The sequence below is a fragment of the Rhyacophila brunnea genome, unplaced genomic scaffold (genome assembly GCF_057557595.1).
Source record: "Rhyacophila brunnea isolate RB1 unplaced genomic scaffold, BYU_Rbru_1.0 scaffold_8, whole genome shotgun sequence".
Taxonomy (NCBI): Eukaryota; Metazoa; Arthropoda; class Insecta; order Trichoptera; family Rhyacophilidae; genus Rhyacophila; species Rhyacophila brunnea.
This window is the reverse complement of record NW_028233350.1, coordinates 36,139,855-36,154,397: the sequence shown is the minus strand read 5'-3', so window position 1 is coordinate 36,154,397 and position 14,543 is coordinate 36,139,855. Positions and strand designations below refer to the sequence as shown.

At 29.5% G+C, this 14,543-nt stretch overlaps 1 protein-coding gene across 1 annotated transcript in view; it reads right to left on the bottom strand.

Moving 5' to 3' along the window:
• Positions 1-14,543, bottom strand: part of LOC147064180 (uncharacterized) — a 167,004-nt gene that overhangs the window by 51,878 nt on the left and 100,583 nt on the right. Inside the window, exon 4 of the mRNA XM_085958974.1 lies at positions 13,520-13,680. Coding sequence (XP_085815100.1) covers positions 13,520-13,680 — 161 coding nt within the window. The remainder of the gene's footprint in view (positions 1-13,519; positions 13,681-14,543) is intronic.

Genomic DNA, 14,543 nt, shown 5'->3' with positions numbered 1-14,543 from the left:
ACTTTCAGACACATTGACGATTTCAAAATTTTAAATTAATGATCGGGAAATGAAATTTTATAAGTTTTCCATCATATGGACGCCATGACACATTATGACGTCAAGTCGTGACGTCGCTAACCAACGGACCCTTTGATTATAGAATATACATCTAGACGCCACCCATTGCATTGCTAAATGAAGCTGCGTGCCGTGAGTTTGGTTTGTGGGTGAGCGAACGTATTCGTATACAAATTTTTGAGACGAAAGACCGTTTCGCTAGTGCTCGCCCAAAGTGCTCGCACTAGACGCTCAGAACAAAAAAAATCCATTTTTTTACGTTGTATAGTATTTTTAAGCGGTCAAAAAGCAACCATTAGGTAAAGATATCCAGAATTTAAGTTATTTAAAAAAAACACTAGGTCACTTTATATTAAAATACATAATAATATACAAATAAATTATCACGAACATGTATCAACCTACCTATGAAACGTAATACAATCTTCTTGCTTGTCAGTATGGCTACCACATTTTAATAAAGTACACACAACCATCTTTTTTACTTAAGTAACTAAAAATATTTAACACTAACTTTATATTTAACACAAAAAATAGAAATTTTAGCAACACGCGCTCGCAGGTTATCAACACTTAGCTATGAGACGAACTAATATTTTGCGGCGACACCATAGCAAGATATCGTACAAATACGAGTATGTAAACCTTTTATCTTACTCTAGGGCATGTCGCAGAGATTATAAGGGTGTCGAATACTTTCTCACTCGCACTTATGCATCGTTTTTGTTCAGGCCTTGGTAAATACCAAAGATTCGAGGAAATAATTAAGTATTAATTATATTTTACTTTTCACACGACACACTATACAACATAGATATTGATTGAAGTTACAAAACGTTTGGATTATATTATTTTATTATTTAAACTAGATATGCATACTTTGGCGCGAAAAAAATGGTGGCGAATGAGGTTAGGCGATTTCAAGGGCTACTCCCGACTACCTACCCTATATCCTTTCAGTCTGGTAGTCTAGCATTCCTCGATCGTTTCATTTAAAAGTTACAACTATTATTACATAGGAGCTAGATATTATTTGTTTCTTCATAATTTTGTCGATTACAGTATTATTGATTATTATACATATTTATATTATTGTGATTCTCAGTTAATATGGTAAATATTTATAATGTCTATCTGTACTGATATCTTGTTCCAATATCAGTCAATTTAATTAGTTGAGAAATGGTCCATATTTACTTTTCGTTTACTATAGTAAAATTCTTCTAAAAACAATACGATTACATCATTCTTTGTCTAGGATTGATAATTTTATAAAATAGTATATTATAGATTGTTGTAAAGTGAATCGATAGCTTTACCTTTGGAGAGACCATATTCCGTTATATAAGTAGGTGGTTTACTTTATAATAACTGAAACCATAATCATTGAATTAAAATATTAAATCGTCAAGATCGGCGTTGTTTTTAAAAAACATAGGAAAATACAATATTATATGGTCACGACTAGGGAATCCAATCCCGAGCCAAAATTTTGATCCCAGGATTTTGGGATCACAATTTGACGATCTCGGGTTTGGCATTTTTTTCAATAGTTAACATTAAATTTTTAAATATACAAATAACGTTGATAAAATCGGTCAAAAATAGATCTAGTACAATTAATTATTTATACTATTTAAGACATTTATTGTTAATATTGTATACGTTCAATCTTAAAAATATTTCATAAATCTAATTAGTTAGCCAAATATGAAACTATCGTAAAACGTATGAAATCATGATAGAATCACTTTGTTAAAACCGCGAAGCATTGTTTTTTCCATTCTTTCTCATTTTTATTAATTTATGCGAAAAAATAAAATGAATTAGCACCATATGGGTAATAAATCAAACTTCATTCAAATTTAGTTTATTTCTTATGTTGTTATATGTTATTAAAAGTATTTTTTCTGTTCTATTTTGTTTTCCATAAAAATGTAAAAAAAATCATTCCCAAAAGTTTCGAGATTATGTTTACCAATCCCGGGATTCGTAGGGATTGAAAATAGTTCGGGATCCCGGGATTGGAATCCCTAGTCACGACAAAGGCGGACTATAATATAGACTTATTGAGAATTATGATGATTTTAAAATTAAAATGAGGTAACCATCTCTTTAACCAGTTATTGCATTACCACGTCATCAAACAATCATCATTTTGTACAAATAACCATATTTCACTCAAAATATGAGCAATAATTATCAGTACTATCGCAATTGTCACGCAACTATCAAGACTTGGCTATTTTTAGTAGGCTATCAGTCAAGAAATAAATCTGAGAACAGGGGATAATAAAAATGATTTTTTTCAGGTCTACTTATAAGGTGGAGGCGTGAACACTCACGTGGAGAAAACGGATGCACAGTGCTTTACGATAAAAAAGACTAAATAAATTAATCATAAGTAAAAATTAAAAAGTTTTCATAGTTAGAGCACATTATGCGGTACCTATCCAAAGAGATGTAAACTTCTGTATCTTATCATTCAAGCAAAGGTTTTTGGTTTAAGAAGAACGTTTTGGTTCGAGGATCTCAGAAACAGGTTTGTGTTCAACATTATATGCTAATTTATAGTAACGTCAGACAAGAAAAAGATAATCAAAACGTTTGATAAGAGATTTAGTATATAAAGAAGAAGAATATATTATAATAATATAAAGAATTATCTGTTTTAACCATAAATTAAACAGGAAAATATTTTTAATGGAAGAAAGATTTAAGTTTTTCTTAATTAGCATTTTAATTATGCGAGTAAGAAACTTTTATCTGAGTCTTCTGGAAAAGTCTTCTGAGTTCAAAGGATGACTTTTTAAAAGATGGAGCGCAGTTTAAATATTTGACAAGGCGTGAGCGTCTTTGAAAGTTTTTTTTTTAATTAAAATGTGTGGATTCAAAATATTCAATCACTCCTTGTGATAAAAATGCAACAGATATGAAAGACATAAAATTATTTAATATACCTAGCTAAATTTCATGTGCTTGCACAAATATTAATAAAATCATGAAATTTAATAATATATAATTTCGATTAAATAAAATAAAACATAGTAGGTGTGTGATGTGATGTAATAATTATCCGACCACTATTTTGTCTTCGTACAAAGATGTTTGCAACAGCTATTTTACCACGTCTTTCTTAGGTCGTATTCTTGCTTGTCTGGTGGTTGTTTATCCAATACAAAATTTTCAATGGATTTTTAACCAATTTCCGACTAGCTAGACATTTGAAACTTTTAGAATATATCAGAACACGATGCCAATGCATTCTTTTAATACTTTTAGCCATCTTCAAGTAGAATTGAATTCATTTTCAGTTAATTCTGCTTTGTATGAAAAGTTATTTCGGGAGAAATCCGTAATCCAATCCACTATTATTGGTTCCTAAGGGGGTGGTCCTATATACGTGCGTTACTATGGAAATCAAAATGACATTTCAGTATTCTATATTTGTTTGTTTGTTGCAAAATAGCAAAAAAATGCTTTGTTGAAAATTGCCTTATTTGTCCTAAATTATTAATACATATAATTGTCAATTTTATATGATTCAACGGAAAATTTAAAAACGTGGTATATAAAAAATTCTTTTTATTTTATAATTATTTTTATATAAATCGTTCGTTCCTCATGTTTATATGCTTGGAATTTTTGGTAACCCGTAAGTAATACCATGATTATTATCATCATCCATGACTGAATAACCCTGAATGGATCATTGCTTCATCCAATAACATCCTCTATCTCTTCCAGGTGGCTGCATTGACCGCTCTAACATTCTTATTGACACATGGTATAGATGTACCATCATAAATCGACAGGTGTTCGAATTTAAAACGAAGATCATTACATATAAAAAGTTTTAAATGATAGTCAAATTAATGTTAGCATGGGGCGCCTTTACTCAACGGACAATTTGTGCTGGTGGATCTATAGTAGAGCCCTAGGATATAATGTATTCGTCATTCTTCTCATTCTAGTATATGGATATTTTATTATATGCAACATCTTTTTTCGAAAATGTATTCGGCTTAGTAATAATCCAACACTCCAACCTATATTATAACACTATATATATAATATAATATTTTCTCTCATTCTTTTTCTATAGTTTGGAAGTGTGGACAATAAACTAAGATGAGTTTTCAAGATATGACTGTATAGACGTATCCTCAAAATTTCTAGGACTAACCGAGTGACAAATCGTCGATATAGGATTGGTTTTCCGAATATCCGTTTTTGTCGAAATCGACGTTTTAATGCAAAATGTTTTTTTTTGTATCTAAATGAACCAAAACCATCCTTTTATTTAAATTACTTAGTAATGGTAATGAATACATCATTCATATACTGTAAAAACAACAATTTAAATATCTCCATGTATTTAAATATAGGATTATGAAATTTGTTTTTCGTCTCCTGAACATTTGGTCTATTTGGGAAACCAATCTTACAGCGACGAACTATTGACGTTTTCAATCGAATCAAAACAAGGACATCTACTGTAGACATTATAAGAGAAGAAACGTACCGCATTTTCACAGAATCAAACATGGAGCCACCTGATTAAATTCCAGCGCCTTACGCACTAGATTACGAGGTATTCATCACTAAAGTATTATAGATGCCAACATAAAATAATGTATACTAATTAAATATAATTTTCAACAGTTTTTCGTACATTTAAAATATGTTTTCCATCTGGTAATATCTACAAAAAATTATATCAATTTAATACATGACTCCTAGAATATGAATATTTATTTTATGATTAAATATTTAATGTGCAAGCACCCTTAAGGCGCTTATATGCCAAGCATGATGCATAAGGTTCCTTCTTTTGTCCTTCCGTCCTAATTGTGTTTTATGGACGGTGATTATGCCATCATAATAAGGTTTTTGACAAGGCCTGAAATTGGTTATTGCAAAAACTAATTCAAAAGATAAATTGGCGACACTCTTGAACACCGATTTTAATCAATCTCTATTCAATTTTAAAGTATAATACCTCTAATAAAATTGCACATAAGCATTTTGTAATAATTAATAGTAATAAAATAATATGCAACGGAGATTTAAATGCATTTCATAACACTATACATATAATTTATATTAATTAAACTAGTTTTAAACAACGTCCTCTTCCTTTTTCAGTCGGTGGAATTCTATACAGCCATTGACATATTGTTTTTATCCAACGAAGTGTGTGACAAATAAAATGATGACACAAATTTAGTCTGTCCTAAGTATGTATATAAATAAATATATATACATAAATATTCATGAGCCCAAAGACAGTAAAATATAAGTAAAGTTGAACACTCAGGGTTTGAGAAAATTAGATAAATACATTGTGGCTGGAATCAAGCCTGGAAAACCAAGAGCCATTTCATATTTATTGTTTCGTAATAAACATACAAATATAGATGAAAGTAACGGAAAAATCAATTCAATCTGCATTGTAATACGGGTTAATTTTAAAACTGCCTTAATTCTACAATTACGTTTAAATGTTTCTCCCCAATGAGTCCATACTTATCTGAACGCCATAAAAATGTATTCATCTTATAATTATTATTATTATTATTGGTTGGGCCAATTATGGTTGCTCTCATCAATATCTTTCCCTCCTACCTCGAATCCCCAGTTATTGTCGTAAGTCCAGGCGGGACAAAGTTCAGTCAACTGTGATTGAAAAACATTTAGATTGTTATTCGTAGACTACGGCCAGGTCTACCGGGTCAATTTAACATGGTGTAACCGTCATCCAAGCAAAAATTCTGAACACCTGGCAAGTCGTGATACTGGCTCTTGTCATTCATCAACCGTGTGCTTATAAACACTTATAACATAAACCATTTCTGATCATCAAGTGCCGTGCATCAGGTGACCCAACAAACAATACCGCGCGAGTGATACTCGTAGTACAACCAAAACACTGAGCCAGCCTCAACAGCATAAAAGGTCAGTGTCTGGTATCCTACACATAACCCTGCCCCCAGTATCCACATCTACTATCACAATTATTACAATGCACTATAAAAAACGTAACCAATTATAAATACTGATATATTAATACTGTATGCACTAAAAACTGAACTCTATCTAAGTTGTAATAAGAGTGATTATTTTATATTTTTGTCAGATGGCAATAATTTTGTTAAAATTTTATTATTTCAATCCTGAAATAATTTTGTTTTTAATGAGGTTTTTTCCCATAATAAGCTATTTAATTTAGTACTTCTTACTAGCTATTAACCATGTATGTGAAATACTATACGTCTGAATAAAATATTTTATTTATATGTAATGTGTAATACTTGTAATCAGTACATCCGTACTCGCGATTATAGCAACACTCTGTCATCGGCGGCTCTCGTGGTGCAGTGGGTAAGGCGCTGGCCTTCCACCCGAGTTTCTCAAAGCCTGGGTGTTTGTGATTGTTCAAAATTACTAACAACCACCTTGTACGAAAAATCAAGGATATGGTTATTAATAATTCTAAAAAAAAAAAAAAAAATGTGTAATACTTTTATTAGCCATTTAACCTAAGTATTTATATTCATGAACGTGTTAATGTAAAACTCTACTATAATATTATTCACCTAAATGAAATGTATAATATTAACTTCAAAATTCATGCTTTCAAGAATGTATTCTTAAAATAAATAGTTACTTCAGTAGAATCAAAATCTTTTAACATTTTATTTATATAGCTTTTTTTCTGTTATCACGCTAAAAAAGGATCTTTTTTGTTGTCTTAAAACGTGAAGCATAATCCCAATTAAAAAAATTGTTAGTTTTTTGCGTTTATTCTTTGTAATCTCATTAGCAGCAGATACTCACCAAAAAACAAGCAGGCTAAATTAACGAAATATAAATATTTTTAATTTTAGAGCGTTTTAATTTTCAGACTCTTTTTTGAAGAGTTGTGAGCTTAGTTTTGAACGTGTAATCTGCTAAAATAATAGAAAATCGATTAAAATAAAAACGATACCCTCTACTTAGTAATCAGATCATCTACGAACTAAGCTGTTTATTATTCTACTCTTCATTATTGGTAAAGATTTTGGAGGGAAAGTACAATAATATTAGATTACAATCAGGTATTTTGTTTGAACATCATAATTGGTAAAATAAGTTTCTACTATACTTAAAACGTTCTTTAAAAGGATGCTGAAATTTAAATAAAGAAATTTAAATAAGTATGCTGTGTTTTTGGTTAAAGTGGTAAAAGGTGGAAGTAAACACTGTAGATATCCGATAAAAATAATGCATACTAGAGTTTTTGTCAGTCATACGACTTATTTGTTTTCATTGAACCAAGAATACAAATTATTGCAGATGGTGCTGGTTAGTTTTTAAAATTCAATTAAGCCCTGCCTAAACTAGGTTAAAGGTAGAATGTGGAGATCTGATGAAATATTGTACACTTTTTCAGTCACAATTTTTTGTTTTTATTGAACTAAGACTATAGATTGTAGATGGTATTTGTCTGTTTTTTTTAATTAAAGTAACCCACCCCTACTAACCAAACCTTAATAGATAAAAAATATTTTTCTATTTATAACATATTTAAAATTATGTATGATTTAATAGCATATATATATATATATTGTAGGTAGACGAATATTGTTGTATAGATTACTTATTATGGCTTAGTTCACGCAACGTTTAGTTGAATTTAAACTAACTAACCAACACCATCTGCAATTTGTATTCTTAGCTGAATAAAAATAAATACTTAAGGGGGGACATGCTCGTCGAAGGTCAAAATTGAGTTTTTATTGTATATTCAAACCATGATCCTGGACACTCCTTAATTGTTGTAGATGATCTATTTATATAATTTTGAAGCCTTATTATCCTTTATAGTTATTTTAAACATTTGATGACTGCATGAAGTATTTTTGTTACATAAAATAGTATTCTTTTAAACCTCTCGCTCTAATGTTTTAGAATATAGTCATATTTCGGTACATAACTGTGCAGTGGTGTTAAGATTTTTTACATTTATTAATTTTTAAACGCATTTATAAAACCATTAGCATAATTTATTACGAGATAATTTTTGTAAAATATTCACGATAAAAAATTATATTGATAATCTCTGTGATCCCAAATTTGACAAGAATTAGGCATTTTATTATTCAAAAAATCGGCAAGATTAACACATTTCAAGATAATTCTAAAGATACTCATTATAAGCTATGTCTTTGATCATTCAAGTGTGATAAACATCTTATGAATAATGATTGCTTTATAATAATTATTGGCCTAAGAATAAGGTAGTGTTTTTTTGAAATACGCCATTTCTTTTGTCATTCCCTAGTGGTTAAGCTACAACATACGGCCGTAGCCATAAATTGACAAACTATAATTAAAGTAGGGAGTAAAATGATATTGACGCGCGTGTTTGAACATGTACCGTTTAAAAAAAAATAAAAAAAAATTCGGTTAGGTACATGTTCAAACACGCGCGTTAACATAATTTTACTCCCTACTTTAATTATAGTTTGCCATTTTATGGCTACGGCCATATGTTGTAGCTTAACCACTAGGGAATGACAAAAGAAATGGCGTATTTCAAAAAAACACTACCTTCTTCTTAGGTCAATAATTATTATAAAGCAATCATTATTCATAAGATTTTTATCACACTTGAATGGTCAAAGACATAGCTTATAATAAACATCTTTAAAATCATCTTCAAATTTGTTAATCTTGCCGATTTTTTGAATAATAAAATGCCTAATTCTTGTCAAATTTGGGATCACAGAGATTATCAAAATAATTTTTTATCGTGAATATTTTACAAAAATTATCTCGTAATAAATTATACTAATGGTTTTATAAATGCGTTTAAAAATTAATAAATGTAAAAAATCTTAACACCACTGCACAGTTCTGTACCGAAATATGACTATATTCTAAAACATTAGAGCGAGAGGTTTAAAAGAATACTATTTTATGTAACAAAAATACTTCATGCAGTCATCAAATGTTTAAAATAACTATAAAGGATAATAAGGCTTCAAAATTATATAAATAGATTATCTACAACGTTTAAGGAGTGTCCAGGATCATGGTTTGAAAATACAATAAAAACTCAATTTTGACCTTCGACGAGCATGTCCCCCCTTAAGTATAACTTTACTGACGAAGTTTAGTGTGAACTGTTTATGTCGGATACCTATAGCCTACCTTCGCCATTTGCCATTGCTTTTAGGTACCCACTCCTAATAATATTTTTATAGAGTATCCATGTGCTATCCAATGAACATATTATTATTATGTAAAAGATGAAAAACCTACTAGTCATAACGTTAATTCCAGAGTCGAAATTATTATGTTTCTTTATTATTAATAATTTGTGTCTGCGAAGGTACTACTAAGTGCGCATAGATATACTAGATAATATTAATACATTACAAAAAAAAAAATGTGCAGACTAGAGGTGAGTTGGAAATACTGTCACCAGTTTGTGTACTCGAGTATCGGATAAAACTACCCATACTCAGTACGTGTGGCCCAATAAACCTGTTCCAAAAAACTTATGATAATATCATCGCGAGTTTCGCTGGCTAGTTGGTAGACTTTCAATACTATTGACATTAAATGCGCGCGAGCGAGATAGTACTCGAATAAAATTATATTTTAATTTATTAGTATATGCATGCGAATGACATCATCTTAATATGTATCAACAAAAGGTCATAAATTTTCTGTAGCAGCATATTATTCCCTCCGAAATGTGGTGAGTTGACGCAGTTTACAATAAAAAAAACCATTGTAATTCATTTTATGTTAACAAGAATATTACATCATAACATAAAAACAACTAACAAATTTAAAATGTTTTTAAAATTTTATAATAATTGGAACATTTCGAAAAGCCCAGCTCAGTGTATTTTTAGCGATTCTATTGAAGCCGATATTTCAAATACTGATACTAATGTGGAGTTAAGTTTTAGTTCCAGTTTAGTATGAGACTTATGTCGCATACGCATGCCAAACGCTCTATACAGTATCCCAAATACTAGTAAATATTTTGGAACAAGTTTTGATACTAAGTATTTTTTATACTGGTATAAAAGTATACTTAGTCTTCAAAATCGACCAGTTTTTCCACCTCTAGTGCAAACGCTAAAAAGGATCATATTATTTTATAATTAATAGTGTTACCTAGTGTATAAACTAGATTATACCTAATTCAAAAATCAATACGTATTGCAAATTATGTGATTTACTACATAAATTTCTAAATAATATTCACATTATCTAAAAATATTGATCGACCAAGATATAAGGTCTTTAGGTCGTAATCATTTTAATTAATGCGTAATTTAAATGGAGTTAATTAAGTGAAAACATCAAATTCCCAAAGTGTTTGAAATGGTATATATTTGTCGGACCAGATATTCGAGAATAATATATTTAAATATGAAATTTATGTCGTAAGCAAACAACTTTAATAATATATTAATCGGATCGAGAAAAGGGAAATTTCTCGTGTCAAGTCCCCAGTGATCACATGCTTAACATGGAAGTAAGCAAACAAAAGTCGTGGACTTAACTTCCTTCTGGGACGAAAAGTTTATTTTGATCTATAAAATTTCGATCTGTGTTGAACAGAAAAAGCTTTTCATAAAGAATATCATACTATTTTATAAGTTTTTATTACATTATTATTTTAAGTAAAACAATATCGGTAAGTACTTTTGATACTAACTAACTACCTCTTCAGAAGGTTATTATTTTTTTATAAAATTTAAATAATAGCATATAAATTATTCTGTTATTAACGACGCCTGGTAATGTTTCAGGAGCAGATACCCAAGATTGAAGTCATCACGCTCTCAAGTAAGCTTTTACTAGGTTTACTGATTTGACTTAAGTTAGTAAAAAGTGCCATGGAAGACAAAGGAACTTCTTTCAACATACACTCTTGCTGTGATCTATCGCTGGTGCCGCTGCCGTCATTTTTTTTTATCAAAGCATGTAAACAGAAATAAGCAAACGCTCGCTTGGCATCGCATTGTTTTTCGGAATTTAAGCGGAAAGACGCTGAAAGGTTGAAAGGTTGATGCTTAATCGCGACTTGAATCATTTCTATTTCAACTCGAACGATATAAAATATATAATAAAACACCAAATATGTATATAAAATAAGACTAATTATCGTTAAAGATGGTACCTGACTAAGAAAAAAGTACAGGATTCAATCACCTTTGGAAAATGTGACTTACACAAAGAAGATAAAGCATGACCTGAACAAGGTTGTTAAATAACACGCCTAAATATTGCAATGTTAAGCTTATATTAAAAGCAAATCAAGCGATAAGATACTAAATATACCTAATGATCAAGTGGGTCTGTAACGGAAGTGACATAGAGACTGACCCCGTAAAATGTAGCTTGACTCTGTGAATGAAAATTGCAGAAAGATGAAAAAGCCTGGAGACTGAAGAAGATTGATAATAGTCAAGGGGTGAATGAGGATAATAATACAGTCTAAATCCATCCCTTAGATATAGCGTCAATAAGATAGCAAGGGAATGCATTATAATACGTTAATATAATTTGACGAATCAACGTAAATAATTTGTCCTAAAAATAAACATTCTTATAACAATAAGTCATGAAATTTATAGGCGCTTTAGAAAGCTTTAGAACTTAAGTATTATTTGAAATTATACAAAAATCAAATTTAATAATTATTAAGAGTATCATATCGTGGAATCAAATGGTGCAAGGTACTGCGTAAGGACAAGATAATGTAATGTAATGCACGATTTAGGAAATGCAGAAGAGAATATTATTTGTCAAATAAATGTAATAGCAATATGCTAGTTAAACTGCACAGAAATGATAATATTATGTTCACTGGTAAACTGTTGTATACAAGAATGGTTAAAAGTCTAGGCACCCTAAAGACCTCTGAACTTATGGATTTATATTATGTTTGACGGAAATGAGAAGAATAGTCTAAAAATGGGGATGCCTTCATCCTTTAGTGGATCGGAAAAACCTGCTGATAGTAATGATTAATTATATTGAGATACTCGTAGCATAACTTTGTAGAATTTCATTTTAGTGTATTATTAGTTTAAATTCTACAGAATTTATAATTTGTTCCAGTATAAGACGAATGTAGAATTACCATTTAGTTATAACTTCTTGTAAGTGAGATTTATAAGTTTTCCGTCAATCGAGTTTGTGAATTCAAATGTATGCAATGTTGGTATTTATTTCCTGTAGATTAGAGTTCCTGGTAGCAAAGACTTATATATATATATATATATATATATATATATATATATTATATAATATAAATAAAACTAGACCCACTGAATGAGAGACTAAACTACACACATATTTTATAATATCTGATTGCAACGGGGTGACAAATTATACAAAAAATATATTACTATAATATGATACGTTAGAAATACGCCAACAAAATATTTAATGTCATATGAAAGACATGTCAATTGAAAAGCCGAGATTTAAAAAAAATAGTACAGTTAATATTTACTTTATATTAAATAAAAATTATGGTTCTATACGTTTATCCTAGATACAGCGGCAAACACATTTTGAAAATAGCCGATATACTGGATTATGTGTTAGTTTGGGTTAGTTTAGGTTAGGTAAGTTAGGTTATCCTAACAAATAATCCAGTATATCGGCTATTTTCAAAATGTGTTTGCCGCTGTATCCAGGATAACCGACTTGTACCAAAATTATTAAGGGGCAGTTTTTATATCACCAAATACTTATTTTTTGTGAAGCAGGACTCCATGGAATTTTTTTTAATATTTTGTACATATTATTATATAATATTATGTAGTCTTTCAAACACCAAAAACATACAAAAACATTTATATTAAATTATACAGGATGTTTTCGATAGTCGATTGTTTTCGGTTATAACACAATTATCAATACTTCAAGAATATACGATGACTTATCAGCTGTGCTTTAGCATAAAACTTATGGAATGAGACGGTTTGATCTATCTCCCTCACCTTGGGACTATTCAAGAATAAAATCTATTTACTCGGAACCCACATAAATTTTAAATCATTAATTTACTTAATATAATAACATATAAAAATATACTTAGTAGACAAATTAGAATTTCATTTATTAGTTAAGTATAAATTATTCAAAGTAAACGCTGACTCAGTTTGTAAACTTGAAATTTAATTAAATTTACGGAAATATGAAGAAATTAGTAACAGTTGATTTAGTGACATATTTAAACTTTATTTTAAAGAATGTTGATATATGTTATAATATATTGTACCAATAATAATGGCATATTACTTATATTTTTTCGGTCAATATACTAAACTTGATCATCGGTGCACCTTAATTTTTACATTTTAACTGAAATTGTGAACCGATTCTGATTAAAAATAATATAATATGCAAACATAATATATTAATATATATTTACCACTTTATCTTGGAGCATGGCAACGCGACAATCTAGTAGCACTGTAGATCCTGCAGGGGCGCTTATATTTGACACAAGAAAATCTTCCTCGAAATAGGGTCCGGACCTCGCACGTCCCTTCTTCCCACCACTCAGCACCAAAGGTCGTCTTCCAAGGTCACCTAGTAAAATATAATTTAAACAATAATTAACAACAATATCTATTATTTGTCAATATACACTATAAGTAGGTAATCAATTTATTTATAGGTAACTAAATAAATGACTTTAAGGACCCACGTGCTCTGTAAAGGTCAAAAGTTGAGAATTTGGGATACGTTTGCGAGCTTAGTTAAAACAATCTGAAAAGTGTACTATTGTATCCGGTACGTCATTATGGAAATAGTGACCTTTAATATATTAAAATATAATAAAAATAATGATTTAAAAAAATAATGTATTATATAATGGCAAAAACACAATACAAAATATTGCAACCTTCCTAAATATTGAGTAAATTGCAAAGTCCAATTGAAAGTTTGGCTAATAATATAACACTTTACTGTGTGTATAATATTTATTTTTATTAAAATTATAGTTAAGTATACTTCAAGGTATTGATAAAATAATTATTTAAAAATGTTCAATAACCACGGATATCTATCAGATGTAAGTAGTAAAATATGGCTTTATTTTTGATTTTTAACGACATCATAATAATCATGAAAAAATTGTTTATATGTTGAAAAAAGAAAAACTTTGTATATTAATTTTGAATTGTTATCAATATTGTAAATTACATAGATCGATCATATTATTTGGCATGCAAAAATAGCCTGCATTGATAATTTTCTATCATAACAAGACATTTTGGCTCTCAATCGTGTCATCTGTTGAGTATTATTCAATTATGAAATATAATTTAGATAATGGATTGTACAAGTTCATCCATCATAGAGGAATATTATCCACTGATATATTAATGATAAAAATATAATTATTATGCAGTAAAGAATACAAGAATATAATCGAATACGATATAGCA